Source organism: Juglans microcarpa x Juglans regia, chromosome 3S (assembly GCF_004785595.1).
Source record: "Juglans microcarpa x Juglans regia isolate MS1-56 chromosome 3S, Jm3101_v1.0, whole genome shotgun sequence".
NCBI classification, from domain to species: domain Eukaryota; kingdom Viridiplantae; phylum Streptophyta; class Magnoliopsida; order Fagales; family Juglandaceae; genus Juglans; species Juglans microcarpa x Juglans regia.
This window is the reverse complement of record NC_054599.1, coordinates 15,894,515-15,912,214: the sequence shown is the minus strand read 5'-3', so window position 1 is coordinate 15,912,214 and position 17,700 is coordinate 15,894,515. Positions and strand designations below refer to the sequence as shown.

Below are 17,700 nucleotides of genomic sequence, written 5' to 3'. Positions count from 1 at the left end.
GAGAGAGAGTATTGAGGGGTTTGGGGGGTCTGGGTTGTGTGGGTCTATCACATGCTATATTAGTTAAGTCACTAAGTGACTTCTCGTGTCGTGCACGAGTACATATCTTAGTGTCTCATTGGGACTTAAGCCATTAAAACAGAGACCCACTCCTAGATAAATAACCACCAGTTCTAGGCTTATGCACAAGAAGGTCAAATAAACAAAACTTGACATAGACCAGATAACCCAACGAAAATAAAAAAAATATATATACAAATAAATGATTAAACCTAATTGACCAAAAAAAACTATTTTCAAAAATTCTTTTCACTTTTTTATTTTATATAATCATTGAGTCAATGAACATGCCTAAGTGCATCACAAGTCCAAGCATAGTGTCATACACAGCAAAAAAAAATAAAAATAAAAATAAAATAAAATAAAATAAAATAAAATACTCTCTTATTTGTAACAATCTCAATGGTTGTTCAAACCTCATAAGTTCATCAATATCAAAGTTTATGTGAGTGTGTGAGGTGAATACTTACTTCAAGGAATCATCTATATATATTTTTTATTTTTTATTTTTAATTTCTTTCTTTGCATAGATACTCCAAAGAGATTATCTCTCACTTTAAAAGTCAAATTTTGTATTAGGGCCTTAATACTTGAAAAAGTATCTCCTCCAAATACAAGTTTGCATAACCCTTTGATATCTCTATTTTTATTGCTCATCTTTTTCCACAGTGATTAGAGCAATAATTTTTTCTATAAGGACTTAAGGGGCAGATCCATGTAGGGTGTTTGTATTTTTCTGCAATGATTAAACATAGACTTTTTCTATATGGATCAACAATTTATTTTCGGCAATGGGAGAACTCTTACTTTTAGTACTAGGTTCAATTAGTATTAATCAATTTAAGGCATAGACTCCCCCTTTGATGAGCAACTCTTAAACAATTATGGAACATCATAATAAAGAATGTGAAAGCAAGTACCTCACAGTGCATTATAATTTGATTTTCTCAAGATGAACCATAAGGTTAACATACACAAAGTTGATTGCACAAAATAGAGAGATGCTTCAGCTCAAGGAATGAAAATGTGAGGACCCGAGTACTCAAGACTTGGCACACCAAGCATGAACTTTGCTCAACTGAACAAAAATCAAACTGAGATACAAACCAAAAAAATAGAAGACAACCAAACCAAACAAAAATAGAAAAATAGAAGACAACTCAACTAAACCAAACAAAATGAGATGCAAACAAATAAAATATTGTGAAATGCATGTCCTAAACGAATTATATGCAAGGAATGCAAGAACATGCAAGTGGTCCTATCAATTAATGTGACACGGCATCTTCTTTGACCAACCACTTTATTTTAAATTTTGAGGCCATCTCTACATCATCACAACTTTTTGTGGTCCTATCTTTGTTGTCAAGACAAAATTCAGACAACTCACATACCTTGGCACGTATGGTATTTATTTGTTGGCTTAACTCTTGGACTTGATTTCCAAGCGTCTTTACATTTTTATTTGATTTTCTTTCACCTCCATTTTTCAGTACTTTACTCAAATTAAAGCAATGTGGCTTTATATGGCCCAGAATACCACAATGATGACAAGTAGGAATAAACTTACATTCGAACTTACCTCGATTAATCTTCCTTGATGTTGATCTTTCATGACAGGCTCTCGGAATGTTAGATTTTGACACAGCTTTCTTTGGAGCATCCTCACATTTGCTTTTCTTAACAAAGATAATACCTATCGATGAAGTGGTAGTGGATGATGAGGGTTGAAATTCTTTGTTTTGGGAAGTCATGTACCCAACCCGTGTGATCACAACTGGATTTTTGAAAGTTTAACATATCATCTAATTTCTGAGTTGCAATTTTGTTCTTATATTTTTGAACTTTTTCCAATTCCTTCTCAAGTACTCCTCTTTGAGTGTTCAATCTTGATACATCTAACTTCAAAAATTTTTAATGCCTCGGACAGATTCTTCTTTCCATTCTCCATGGTTGTGAGCTTGTTGTACAACTTCTTATTTAGTTTTTTCAACTTGATCACTTCTTCACATAAATCATTATAGGCTTCCTATAAACTCAGCTCATGATCAGCATCAACAAGAGCTACATTCGAGTCACTGTCATCATCATCACTTTCAGATTTTGTTAGTACAATTTCAGGAAAGTCATCAATAACAGTGGTAAAAGCCATAAAGGAATTTTCATCATCAGATGTGAACCAAAATTTTCAGATTCGGAATTATCACTAAGTGTGACATTCAATGATTTTCCCTTGCTTTTCTTAAAGTTTGGACAATCCACTCTAATGTGACTATAGCCGGAGCACTCATGACACTGTACTTTTTCATTTTTATCAAATTTTTCTTTATTCCATTTTTCTTTATAACTTTTCTTTGCGGGAAATTCTTTACCTTGTTTTTGCTTTCCATTAGCTTTATTGTTAAACAAGAATTTTCTGAATTTCCTTGTAATGAGATCTATATCCTCATCGTTTAGATTTTCTTCATCAGAAAAATCATCTCAATTTTCTTCCACAGTTTTTAAAGCAATAGACTTACATTTTCTTGTTTGAGGAAGAGATGACTCATATGTTTGTAAGGAGCCGATCAGTTCTTCGACCGTAATAGTATCCAAATCATTGCTTTCTTCAATAACTGTAACTTTTGCGCGAAATCTTTTAAGCAAGGACCTTAAAATCTTTCTCACGACCATTGAATCCTCCACATTCTCGTCAAGATTAAACGTAGAATTCACAACATCTTCAAGTTTAGCATAGAAATTATTAAAACTTTCATCTTTTAGTATTTTAATCTCTTCAAATTTTGAGATTAGTAACTGTAATTTTGAATTTTTTATAATTCTTATCCCTCGTATGTAATCTCCAAGATATTCCGTACTTTTTTAGCAATCTTGTTGTACAGCTTCTTATATGGAACATCGATCTAATTAAATGAATAGAATTAAGATTGAATTAGACATCATACAATGCATATTTAAGTTGAACTAACGTTGCTGTCGGCCATAATTAGCTAGAGATACTCTGCATGTGCATGCGTTTGCATAAGTAAACGTTGAAATAGCTGAGAAAAAAAAAAGTAAACGTTGAAATGATGAGTTGGACAAAAATGTTGGTAAAGGTGTACCAAACTTCTCTCTTATTTTACATCAGTACTGTGGTAAAATTGAAAAATTATTTATATATGGTCATCTTGTAAACCGTACTTATGTAGCTCGATGAGCTCATTATGTAGCTAAGTGTGAATCATTCCATAAAACGTGAAATTACATATATATATATATATATATATATCAATTCACTCAATAAATTAATTAGTTGTCAAGTATGTAATTAATTTAATAATTAATCAATAATATAGAATAAATAAAGTACGTAACACCAATTTTGGTTAGAAGTAACTAAAATTGGTGTTACGTACTTTATTTATTCTATATTATTGATTAATTAGGTGAAAATCAATTACAAGTAATTTCTCAATTATAAAAATTATGTAACTAGACTCTCTTACTTGTCCAGACAAACGACCCGTTTGTCTTCCATTGCGTAGTAGCTAGAACTTATGGCGATTTTCAACCTATTGACTTCCCTCCTAAAACTCCAGTAACTGAACTCAGTCACTTCAACTTCGACCCAGAGTATGTAGCAATCAAAGAGAGAAAGGGAAAAACAGTAGAAAATCTATCGCAAGAATTCTCTCACATTCAAACACTTGGATCTCTCTCAAATCACCAAGTTTTGAGAAATAACTGATAAAAAAGATACCTTCCCTTAGCCAAAATCCTCGTTTAAATAATATGCCCAGTATTTGATCTGTAGAAGTACTCTGCTGACGGATTGAGTTTGTTAGGAATTTAAGGCACAGTAGCAATCTGTTAACAGGAAGACTCTGCTAGGAACGAGTATGTTGATGCGTTTGTTGACACCTGGCGCTTAGTCTTCTCAGTAGATATAGTTTCCATTCAACTGGATAATTCCAAACTCCTTGAACTTCGAATACACACACTCTTGACTTATCTAAAATATTATCTAATAATTTCTAGATACACTTCAAATATTTATAAATAAAATCAAAGTGATTTACATTCATCCAACTTTCAAAGCATCAAATAATTTTTACACATCTAGTCACCTAGTCTTAGCCAAAATCTTTGTATTCACAAAATGCAAGGTGTTGAGATAGGAAACGTGTCTTTTCATTTTTTGTACTCAATGATAAAAAAAAAAAAATGGCTATTAGTGTATTAATATTATTTTACATTTTAAAAATATTTAAAAATGTTTAAAAGATAGTAAAATGAAATATAAAAATAAATAAAATTTGCACTAAAAATGCGTCCAATGATCAAACCTGAGCAGCATAGTAGTACAAGGATAACATTACATTGGGGACAATCCGTTGTCCCATATTTTGTTGGTTTTATGTGCACTAGCAACATACATAATTATTTAAAAATTCTTACATAGTTTTCTAATAAAATATTAAAAACAATAATATTTTATTAAAAGTTGTGTTGCAATTATAAAATGGTATACTTGTAGACGCAAGCAAATAGCAATGCTGCACTGCGCCGCACCAAATTCACCAACTCCAATAATAATAGTAATTAATTTAATTAATAGGTCCAGCTATCCAACCTTATTACGACATCTGGTCTAACCCACAATTCGCAGAACTGTGTATTGGCATGCATGAAATATGACTAATTGACTAATATCAAGTATTCTTGTATATATTTTTTAAAATTTTAAATGTTTTTTAATTTTAAATACTCAACTTTCTTTATATATATTATATAATTTTTATAATTATTTTAAACTTTTAAACAAAACATAAAAAACAATACAACTTTTTTAAACATAAAAATAAAAATAATATTAAAAAATTATATTCCAATAATTTTTAATTTTATAATATTTTTATTCATTTTTTGTTTTCCAAAATATGATAAAACATTTTAACTCAAACCGTTTTACTATTATTTACAAATTATTTCACTACTATTTATAAATATTCTAAGATATTATTATTATTATTATTTATAGAAAAATTAAGAAATATGTACAAATGGGGTCTAAATATGACCGCAAAGTCTCAACTTGGGGTTAAGTATGCTGGGACCAGTATTTGCTATTTAGTAGCTATGTGAAGGGAGGAGTTAAAAGCGATGAGAATGCCTATAATTATTTACTCAGAAACACTTTCTTAGGATTAAAACGATAGACACAATATTTAAATTTTAAAATACTTAATATTTTTTATGACTAATATATAAGTAGTAAATCTCTCTTTAATTATAGAAAGTACTATTTGATAAAAAAAATAAAAAAATTATAGGAGATTTTATTCAAGGTGATCGGCCCTCCCTTGTTATAGTAGCTATGCACGCAGGCCGAACAAACCCTAGGTAGTAAGGTGCGGCCGGCTAGGCCTATGGGCCTCTTCAAGGAGTGGAATTCAAAAATAGGAAGGATCCACAATTCATGTGAGTTGGGCCATGACTTTCGGCATTACTATAAAACCCCGACCTGGAAATAACCTAAATAATAGGGCGAACAATGTGAATCTATCTCATGAAAGAGCAATTTAAGGAAAACCCATATGCTAACAACTTCACATGAAAAGCCAAATTGAAAAGAAAAAGCTGCCAAGTCTAGGAAAACCCATTATAAATACCAGCCAAGGTACACACATCTAGGGGGAAATTTTTGGAGAAAAATAGATTTTAAAAGGCACACTAAAATTTTACTGACTTAGACATCAGAGGCGTCCCTTGCCCAAACCAAGCTAACTTTCTTTTATTAATTGCACGTTCAATCAAGAGCCAGGGAGGTGTGTGAAACATGTCCAAATAGTTGGCACCATCTATAGGATCTCTTAGTAGAATTTAAAATGTTTTTTGCATGTCTGCTACAACATGCTGCCAGGTAACCTACAATCAAGAAACAACAGCTACAAGGGAACATTCAAACGTCAGGATGGAGGGAAGATTCGTAGAAATTGAGGAAAGGCTGAGGAGAATGACCCTAGAGATGGAGAACCTCCATACGGAAAATAAGGCTCTAAGATGAAGAGATGTAGGTTTCAGAGAATACGTTGTACCAAGCCATAATGAGCAAATCAAGGTGGAATCACAAAGTGCAGGCAAATCGACCTTCGATGGCGAAGAAAAGAGAAAAGTGCACCATGACTTACGCAACCTCATGGACAAATATGAGTAGATGACTAAGAGGATAGGCACATCCTTATTTGTCGACTATCTGCTCAGCAACACAGATCTTCCTTATAATGCAAAAATATTGATGGCGCCATTCCCACCTAAGTTCAAGGTCATGCAAATCAAACTTACAATGGATTTAAGGACCTCATTGAGCATTTGGAGACATTTAAAACCAACATGATCCTCTAAAGTTCCCAGGAAAAATCGCTTGCCAAGCTTTCCCCTTAACTCGCAAAGGAGTAGCGAGATGGTGGTTTGGAGCTTTACAGCCAGGCTCTAGAGATAGTTTTGAGGAACTAGGCAGGTAGTTCTTGACCCAGTTCATGGCCAGCAGACATATCTTGACCGCATACCTCTTAAATGTCAAGTAGTGGGAGGATGAGAGCCTAAAGGCATATCTCACGAGGTTTAACAAGGACCACATGAAGGCGGATGATCAAGACAAAAAGATGACACTGGCAGAACTTTTAGGAGGCATTTGGCCCATAAATCCTTTCATGGCAGAATTAGAAAGCAGGGCAGATTACTTTGTCAAAGCAGGCAATACCTTGAGGGCCTTGACAACCCCAAAGAGATCTGAACTAAACCAGTCACAGAGAAGATCGAAATAAACAAAAGATGGCAAGGGTCACGAAAAAGAACAAAAGATGAGAAAGAATCCACATGCAAAAAGGAAGGGGTGGAGGTGCACCCTCCAAAAGCCAAAACTTGAAGGAGACATATTCAAACCTGAACATGCAGATAGGAAACAAAGAACATGCACGAAGGAAGGACAAACGGGAGGAGCATGGACAGAAGAACCCAATGCTTCTGCGCCTACCACAACACGAAGGGACATAGAACAGAAGTTTGTCATAACCTCAAATGGAAAATAGAGGCAATGCAGGAAAATGGGGAGCTGAAGCAGTTCGTCACCCAAAACACCTTTCCCTTGAGGCAAACTGTGACCAATGGCAGGAACAAATACAATGGATCCAAAGAAGTGAGTCCAAAGCAAAAGAGGGAAACACGAGGGAATACTAGGGATAACCCTAGACAAAAACCCAAAAGGGATGCACCCCTTGGCGTGACCTGAACAATAGTAGGAGGGTTCGGTAGGGGGAGATCAACTTCTTCCAGTAGAAAGACAGATGCTCAGAAGGCAAGGTATGGAGAAGAATTTACTGTTAGAAGACCCCTGAACCATACAAAAATCTAGAAAACTGTCAGCATCTTCTTCAACGATGAAGACTCTGAGAGGGTACAATACCTACACAATGATACTCTACTTGTGAAAATGCTAGTCGCCAATTTCACCACCCAAAAAATCCTAATTGACAATGGGAGTTCAGCTGACATCCTCTTCTGGGATGTCTTCATGAAGACAGGAATTGACCCAAACCAGCTACACCCATAACCAACACCACTGAAGGGGTTCTCGGGAGAGATGGTGCAACCCGTAAGCTCCATCAAACTACCTGTGTCCGCGAGAACGGGCCCGCGTATAGCCACCACCATGAAAAGACTTCTTAGTGGTCAAGACCCGTTCCTCATACAATTCAATAATTGGGGGACCGACTTTGAACAACCTAAAAGCCATGACCTCCACCTACTACTAAAAGATGAAATTTCCAACATAGGCAGGCATTGGTGAGCATGTATTGGCACATGAATGTTAAGTAAAAGAACTCATAAATGAGGAAAAAGACGTATGCATAACGGAAGCATCCAAGCTTGATGAAGGATTGCCACAACCATCGCCTAAACACATTGAGCGTGGGGTCAAAACTCGGAACGAGCAAAATCTAAAGTAAGGCGAGGTCGATGAGCCCCAAGAACTTATAACCTTGGACCAAGATTTCCCAGAGACAGCAACAAGGATTGGGACCATAATGGGGCAGGACTCAGGCGGCAATTAAAACAACTTTTAATTGAGCATAAGGATGTATTTGCTTGAAGCCATGAAGATATGCACAAGATTGATCCTGATGTAATTGAACATCGCCTCTATGTTGACCTAGAAGCCAAAAAGGCTAGACATAAGCGAAGGAGTTTCAGCACGGAGAAATACGAGGCGATTGTAGAAGAAGTTAACGCCTCTTGGCCATGGGGTCCATCAGAGAAACCATTATCCCGAATGGCTCTCCAACATGGTTTTGGTAAAAAAATCAAACAGTAAGTGGAGGATGTATGTTGATTTCACAAACTTGAACAAAACATGCCTGAATGATGGCTTCCCCCTCCCTTGGATTGACCTAATAGTTGACTTTACGGCAAGCCACCAAATGTTGAGTTTTATGGATGCTTACTCCGTCTACAATCAATTTTGGATGAGCCAAGACAAGCAGGAGAAGACTTCCTTCATAACATATCATGGATTATATTGCTACCAAGTGATACATTTTGGGCAAAAGAATAGCAGAGCTAGATATCAAATGCTAGTGGATTGTATGTGTTCAAAGGCTAGATTAGGTGGAATATGGAGATCTACATGGACAACTTGCTTGTTAAGAGCAAGAAACCCCAACATCACATAGAAGACCAGTAGGAAACTTTCATTGTCCTACGACAATACAAGATGAAAGTAATCAGATGAAATGTGCTTTCGGAGTGGATTCGGGCAAGTTTTTGAGCTTCATAGTTTCAGAAAGAAGAATCGAAGCCAATCCTGAGGAAGTTTAGGTGATAATTGACATGAAACCACCTAGAAACTTAAATGAAGTATAGAAATTGATTAGCTGAATAGTAGCACTTAACAAGTTTGTAGCTATGTCAACAGATTAATGCTTACCCATCTTTAAGGTCTTAAGAAAGATCCACTCCTAGGATGACGAATGCGGTAAGGCATTTGGCCAACTGAAGAATTATCCATCCAACTTGCCCCTCTTGAGTGAAGCAAAATAGGGGGAACCTTTATACTTCTATTTGTCGGTCTCCCGGATGCAGTCTCAGCAGCTTTGGTAAAGGAAGAAGGAAATACCTAAAGGCCAATGTACTATACAAGCCTAGCCCTGAAAGGAGCCGAATCCTATTATCCATGAATGGAAAGGCTAGAGTTCGCACTAATAATAGTTGTCCACTAGTTAATACCTTACTTCCAAGCCCACTCAATCAAAGTACTAACAGAGGCTCCCCTAAAGAAGACACTGTAAAGCCTAATATGTCTGAACGTATTGTGAACTAGTCAGTCGAACTAATCGAGTTTGATATTGAATATTTCTTCTAGAATGCAATAAAACGGTAAGTGCTGGCAGATTTTGTCACTAACTTTACCAATTTCCCCTAGGAAATACGGATGGCGCCTGCAGGTAAGCCATGGAAGATCTACATTGACGCTCCTTTTGCCATTCAATTGGGGGAGTAAGAGTATACATCATAACTTATGTTGGCAAGAAAATTAATTACACAATAAAACTCGCATTTAAAACCACCAACAATGAGGCAGAATATGAAGCATTGCTAGTAGGACTTGCCATGGCAGAAATGTTGGGGCAAAACAAGTTGATGTACGGGTAGACTCCCAAGTTGTAGTCAACCAAGAAACTGGAGAGTACCTAACGAAGGGAGTAAAGCTTAAGAAGTACCTACTGCAAGTATGAGATTAACATGACTACTTCTATTATTTCAACATAAAACATATACCACGGGAAGACAATTAGAAGGCAGACAAATTGGCATGAGCCACTTTGGGCATGGATGAATTGATCCCGCCAAGAGAGGTGACAAACAAGACATTAGAAACCCAGCTTGAGATCTTAAAGATAAGACCAGGAGCCCTTGAATGAACATTCAATGTGATGAAATATCTGACTATCGGGGAACTCCTAGACAAGAACATTCAATGGGAGGAAATTAAACTAAAGAACAAAGCTACTCGGTTCACTCTTGTGGGCAAGATATTGTACAAGCAGGGTTTCTCCATGCCTTTCTTGAGGTGCATTTCTTTGGAATAACCATAATACACTATAGTGAAAATACATGAAAGAGTATGTAGGAATTACTTTGGCAGGAAAGGTCTTTCAGGCAGGCTATTATTGGCCACCTACCCTTAGAGACATGAAAGAATTTGTTAGCAAGTGTGCAAAATGCCAGCTGAATGCGGCGATACCCCTTTGCCTGCCCGAAGAGCTAACTTCAATCACAACACCCTAGCCATTCGAGCAATGGGAGGTAGACATCGTAGGACCCATGCCCCAAGGCAAAGGAGTAAATTTGTCATCATCACTGTGGATTATTTTACAAAATAGGTGGAAGCAGGATCTCTGGCAACAATTACAACTAAAAACGTCAGGAAATCTCTTTCGACAGCCGTTGTATGTCAATTTGGTATACCTCGGAGTATAATTTCAGACAATGGATGACAATTCGATTTCGACCATTACTGCAACTAGCATGTAGAACTCGAGATCAAAGTCAAATACTCATCCCAAGTCACCTATTGGCCAGCAGGAAAGTCGAGGCAACCAACAAATCCATACTCAATATTCTAAAGAATAATTGATGAACATAAAGGGGGCATGGACCGAGGAAATTTCAGAAGTTTTATGGGTGTAGAGGATAACCATAAAGACCCTAATAGGAGAAACTCCATTCACTATGACCTATGACAATGAAGTACTGATACCAGTGGAGTTAAGATGCTGAGCTAAAAAGTCCAACGCTATGATGAAGAATAATGTAACAAGGGCTACAAAAGAAAGGCTGAGCAATATTTTAACAGAAGGGTTAAACCTAGATCATTCAAAGAAGGGGACCTGGTTCAAAAGGAAATGGAAATGACAACACCGAGAGAGGGAAAAACCGGCCCTTAGTGGGAAAGGCCATACGTGGGCTAATCACAGACTGGGATTGTTCAGGCTCAAGGATGTAAAAGGGTAGGAGTTGCCCCACCCGTGCAATGCCGAACATCTCAGAAAATATTTTGCTTGATTTTTCTCTTGTGATCCGAAGATGCAATAAAGTTTACTTTTATTCAAATTTTTTCTTGCATAATAATCCAATGCGGTTGAGCACTTAACCCACCATCCTCAAGGCCAAGTGTTAGCAATGCGCATGCAATCCAAGCTAACACTTGCACTCGGCAACCAAAGGGTGGCACCATTTAAACAAGTGTGCCAACCCTTGCCAATGCGGTTGAGCACTCCTCCTGCCATCCTCAAAGTTGAGTGTTAGCAACGCGAATGCAACCAGGGCTAACACTCAAACTTGGCAAACAAAGGGTGGCACCAGTTAAACAAGTGTGCCAATCCTTGCCAGTGCGATCGAGCTAACACTCACACTCAGCGATCAAAGGATGACTACAATTACTCAAGTGCGTTACTCTTCACAAGCCGAGTATTAGCAACGCATATGCAACTGGGGCTAACACTCACACTCGGCAATCAAAGGATGATGCCACTTATTCAAGGGCGTTACTCCTCGCCACTGCGATTGAGCACTTCTCCTACCTCCCATCAAGCTGAGTGTTAGCAATGCGCATGCGATCGATGCTAACATTTCACTTGATGATCAAAGGATAATGCCACTTACTCAAGTGCGTTACTCCTCACCAATGTAGTCGAGCACATCTCCTGCTGCACATGAGTTTTTGCAAACCGCATGCGATTGAGGCTAACAGTCACACTTGCTGATCAATGGATGACGCCACTTATTCAAGTGCGTTACTCCTCGCCAGCGTGTTCAAGAATATCTCCTGCCTCCCATCACGCCGAGTGTTAGCAACACACATGCGATTGGGGCTAACATTTGAACTCGGCAATCAAAGGATGATGCCACTTATTCAAGTGCGTTAATCCTTACTAGCATGGTCGAGCACATCCGAGTGTTAGCAACGCGTATGCGATTGGGGCTAACACTCGCACTTGGAGATCAAGGGATGATGCCACTTATTCAAGTGCGTTAGTCCTTGCCAAAAAAGATAAAAAATAAAAAATAACATAAGTTTAAACAGAAACAACAGATGGGGTCCGTATATAAAACAATTGATGTCCAAATAGAATAATAAACCCAAAACAGAGCTGTCCAAGGAATAATACAAGAAGTATGAAAAAATAAAGAAATCTAAGGGTTGCGGGCCAGTGGCAAAAAGGCATCGCACATCACATATCTACCCAAAGAATCAAGAAACTAGAAGGCAGTGGGGTCAAGGCGAATGGTCTTTAAGTCCAAGGCTCTTAAGTTCGTGCCGGGTTGCTCTAGCAAAAGGTCCCTAAATTTCTGCTGACCAAGTTTATAATCAAGCCCTTAAGCTTTGTTATGGATATTTTCAGCCGCCATAAGTTGTGGAGAGAGGTGGACAACTTCCTTCCTGAAGGAGCTCATTTCATCATGTACTTCACCAACTCACTGCTCAGAGGAGGCAAATTTCTTCCTCAAAGTCTTTGTAATAGTTCTAAGTCATAAATAGTGTTGGTTATGCTTCTTGAGCTACTTATTGGCCTCCTCGAACTAAGCCTCTGTCCGGGCCATCTCGCCACGGGCACAGTCAAAGTTAAGCTAAGTTTTCATCAATATTCCTCTACCTAATTCGCCATGCTCGCATACTCACTGCAGTGTTTCTTCATCTCCTCCAAATCTTTCTCCAAACGGCTAAGCCGATCTCATTCAATGTTGCGTTCCTCTTCCAAAAGGTTAGCCTCAAAGTAAAACCGTGACACCTCCTATTGGGATTTATCCAAATCCTGCCGAAGGTTAGCTACATCACCTCGTAGAGTAACTATTTCATCTTCTAGTGCCTAAGAGAAGGAGCCTAATCACGAATAAGTCGCCTCTCATTCATCCATCCCCGCTTTTGCATCAGAAATAACCCGGCAAGTACTATTGACAAAGGCACGTAGAGAACGAATATCCTCTTCCAAATAAGCCTAGTGGCCAACAATCCAACCAACAAGCGAACTCACCCCCTAAGGACTGAAAGCGGTTAAGTTACCAATTAAAAAGGAAAAAGAAGACATGACAAGAATGGAGAGACATACCAAAGAAAGGAAACCCTTGAGATTACACACAATAGACGAACCGACGCATCCATGAAGTCATAAGATTATGGTGTAGATGTAGAAGCTCAAGGGTGAGAAGAACTTGGAAGTTTTGAGGAATTGAATTCTTGACCAACAAAAGTAAGGAAGGGATCGTTGACTTGTTCAAAACGACGCAGTGGAGGGGATGTGGAGGGGTATGACGGAAAATCCATGCTAGTCGAGAGACCGAGTTTATCCCCTCTGCTTCACTCGATCTCACTAGGGGTAGAGGCAGAAACAGGAATCCTCTCAGAGGAAATAGGTGGAGAAACCCCTTCCCTCGATGGAGAGACACTAAAAGGCGAGGAGGGGATGAAGGCCTTTTTCCTGCTAAAGTCAAAACTCAAACATTCACCTCAGGACAATAGCTAAGAGTCCGACAAAATGTCAAGAGCTTCCCTGCCAGATATAGTAGAAGAAATTGAATGCAGAGTATTAACCCTGATCTCAACTTTGCCAAAAAAGACACCACAAATTGAATTAGAAGGCACCTCCTTGCCAACCTTTCATGACCCGGTGGGCTCATTGAATGCCAAAGTTGGCACCCTAAAATCCCCAAAAAATGCCTCAGAGAAAGGACCTTGAAGGTCCTCCGAAACAAACATAAGAAATTCAGAGCCTTACATCATATCAATGTCTACATCCCTTTGATCTAAGATATTGGCTAGACAACCAAGGCTGGACATGGATTTTGAACCTTTTCTTAGTCAAGAGGCGGGGATGACAAACGCCCGTAAGGTTGAGTGGAAACGCCTTAAGGATCGAGCTAAGGGGAATCAGAGTCCAATATCACCACTAGATCAGCCTCCCCTGATCTAAAATCTCTGCCAAACTTTCAAGGATCGGTGAAGTTTGCCAAGCTGATTCGTGATTGCACGATGAAGATGAAACTCGCCTCTGTGGCTGTTTAGAGCTACCTTGAGGGTTGAAGCCTCACAATCGGAACTCAACCTGTCACAAGCTCTATTGATGCCACAAATTGGTCTACGGTCAAGCCAAGGCTTTTTCCCCTTTTGTGCTAGCGGAATGGAAGGGGTCTCTTTTGTCCACGAGGAACACCCGACTCACTCAAAAATCGACGATGAACTTTCTCTTGGTCGGAAATGGTCATGTCAAGATCACTTATTCGAGAGCAAAACTGCATTGGTTCCCATCGTGACCCCGAAGGCCATTAGTGTAAACGAACTCACGGGCTGTAAGGTCGGGATACTCCTAACTAGCCAGCTCCAGAACTTGTTGCCACACCACACAACATGACTATAGAGTTCTTCAATTAGGAAGGAGCTGTGAAGGGCCAAACCTAAGAAGTCTAGAATGTCATGAATAGGACGACATAAGGGCAGCCAAAATCCGATTAGAAACATACTGATGTACGAAACAACCCATTTGGCGAACCCTTCAAAGTTAACAACCCCATGAAAAGACTGGGGCAAATCCATATCAATTGAGTCTGGAACCTCGTATAAGTTCGTCACTGAATCTAAGTGTACCTAGGTGGTGGTAGACCGATAGTTTCCCTTGAATCTCTTAAGGCGATGTGAACCAGCTTCACCAGATATGTATGGAGACTTGTAAGGACGTGAGAAGCGTGAGCCACAGGTGCCAAAGCGGGAAGTGTTACTGGGGGCCATTGGCAGTGAAAAAGATAAGACTAAGAAAGGGAAAAGTAATGGTAGACAAAGTGGAAGACTGAAACACAAGGAAATCAAGGTTCGAATGGAACGCAACACCAAGAAAGAAAAACGGAAACATGGGGAAAATGGATTTAAAAAGGAAACACGATGGTTGGGCAAAACCAAACAAGGAAGCAACATATGCCACTAGCACAAAGGCAAAACGGATAAATCCCGTGATCTGCACCACACAAAGGGAGATGAGATGTAAGTCAACATACACTATCACAAATGTGGGAATATGTGTTGAGAAGTAGCATAATTGCAAAGGAAGATAGAACAAACCAATGTTGTTGAAAAGGCCCACACAAAACTAAAAAGAAAGAATGGAGACGAAAGAGTATAAAATTCTCGTTGCCCACATGGAACGAGAATTTGCGGGATAACTAATGGGCCCTTATCCCCCAATGCTCACAAGCCAAACAGATCCAAGGTAAGATTTGGCCAGCTAGCCCCAAGGGCCTCTTTAAAGAGTGAAATTTGAAACAAGATGGATCCACAATTCATGTGATCTGGCGCACCTTTTGGCATTACTAAGGAACCCTAATCTGAAAATCACCTTAATAATAGGGTGAACAATGCGGGATAATAACGCATGCTAGCAAGGATATGTCTCATGAAAGAGCAATTCAAGGGAGACTTAAATCCTAACAGCTTCACATAAGGGAAAGGCCAAATCGAAAAGAAAAAGCTGCCAAGACTAGGAAAACCAGTATAAATACTAGTCAAGATACGCATTTGGGGGAATTTTTTGGAGAAAAATGCATTCTTAAAGGCACACTAAAATTTTATTGACTTAGATATTAGAGGGAACCCTCGCCCAAACCGAGCCAACTTTCCTCCATTCATTACAAGTTCAGCCAAGAGCTAGGAAGGTGTACGAAACACATCCAAACATAAGGTTTTTGTAATTCGAAAATAAATATTACATTTCCTTGGTTCCATCAATTTATTATAGAAAAATATCAGTCACAACTTTGTAGGGTACAAGCCTCATTTAAGTTATTTGAAAAAAGAAAAAAAATGTGCCCGATTATAAAAAAAAGAAAAATTTCATGTGTCTATATATATATATATATATATATATGTTATGGGTCACTAGTAGAGAGAATTAAGGATAGTGAAAGTATTTCATCTCATTTCATCATTATAATTTTTTTAAATTTTCACACAAAATATAATAAACAATTCAATTTTTTTAAATTTTAAAATAATAATAATATTAAAAAATAATATTTTAATAATATTTTATTCAACTTTTATCTCATCTTATCTCATCTTAATTAACTCTTGAAACTGAACCTCAATTTGATAGTTAAGTTGAAAACTAATTCTAGCTGACCAATCCTCGCAAGTTTCCGAGTTCCCGTTTAGACCAAAAAGCTCTATAAATAAAGGCACAGAGAGTAACATACCTAGGCTTGAAGGAGCAGCTCCACCAGCATCTTTTAGCCTTTGCCTTCCAAGCACCGTTCATCTTTTCCATCTATAAAATTGAAAACAGTACAGGATGGTCCGACCTTCGCTCGACACCCTCAAGCCCACCACCATTAAGTTCCTTTGTAGCTACGGCGGCAAAATACTTCCCCGCTATCCCGACCGCAAACTCCGTTATGTCGGTGGCGAAACCCGTGTTCTCGCCTTCGACCGCTCCATCTCTTTCTCCGGTCAGTGAAGCTCTTTTTTGTCTTTCTTTAGTACGAATTTAAATTGAGAGGAAGATGATTTCATTGTAATTTGTTATCTAAGTGCGCTGTTAATCATGGAAATTATTGAGCGTGGGATTTATGATTCTGTTACAGAGCTGTTGATGAAGCTCGGGGACATGTGTGCCACTTCGGTAAGCCTTCGTTGCCAATTGCCCACTGAGGACCTTGACGCTCTGGTAACGATCACCTCCGATGAGGATCTCGCAAATCTCATCGAGGAATACGACCTAGCGGCGTCGCCACCGTCGTCTCTGAAGATCAGGGCAGTCCTGTCGCCACCCAGAACTGCCAAAAAAACCAATTCTCCTCGTCCTTCATCATCGCCGTCGGCTTCCTCTTTATCCAAATCTTCGTCTTCATCCACTTCGTCGTCTCACAGTCCCACCGGTTCCACTCAGAGGTTTTCGGTGCCGGTTGCCGATACATGTTTCCGCCAGATGTCGCCACCGATGGCGTATCAGAGATCTGCCCCGAAAATTCATCCTCACTGTGCTTACCATGCTCATGGAAACCCAAGGCAGACCTATCTCGTCCACAACGGGAATTACTGGCAAGAGCCCTAAACCAATGGCACAAAAGCACATCCTTGCAAACACTAAACAAATCTATAATGGAGAAAAAAAAATTACTAATCCAAATAGAAAGACGAACACAAAAAGATCCCGAGTTTCATCTCCACATACATATATATATATATATATATATTTGTGTTATGTAATGGGACTGTAAATCGACGAGAAGGATTGCTTTTTGAATCCGTCGCCATTAATGAATTTCAGTCCAATTTCGTTATGCATCCAGGAGGAAAATGTTGTGGTGAGTTATGTTCGTTTCGTTCTGTTTTGGATTCCAAATCAGCTATTCTTTGCATAAACAGCTTCATCCATTGGCCGGCCATTCCCAATTATCCACCGTTACTTTTCATCAAGCGCCGTCGTCTATTGGCTTTCGTAACCGTAACCGTAACCTCAGGGTGCCAAGTGTTTCAGTTACGTTGCCTCCGCCCCATTTTTTTTTTTTTTTGGTTTGGTCAATCCTCGCATGTGTGGCACGTGTGCACTATCA

The 17,700-nt window shown here is 38.7% G+C and overlaps 1 protein-coding gene across 1 annotated transcript; it reads left to right on the top strand.

The window, feature by feature from the left end:
* Nucleotides 1-16,332: 16,332 nt before the first annotated feature.
* Nucleotides 16,333-17,427, top strand: LOC121258603. Its single transcript, XM_041160155.1, has 2 exons — nucleotides 16,333-16,593; nucleotides 16,729-17,427. Exons 1-2 carry the CDS (start codon nucleotides 16,437-16,439, stop codon nucleotides 17,196-17,198), a joined length of 627 nt encoding a protein of 208 aa, XP_041016089.1. The 5' UTR covers nucleotides 16,333-16,436; the 3' UTR covers nucleotides 17,199-17,427.
* Nucleotides 17,428-17,700: the final 273 nt, after the last annotated feature.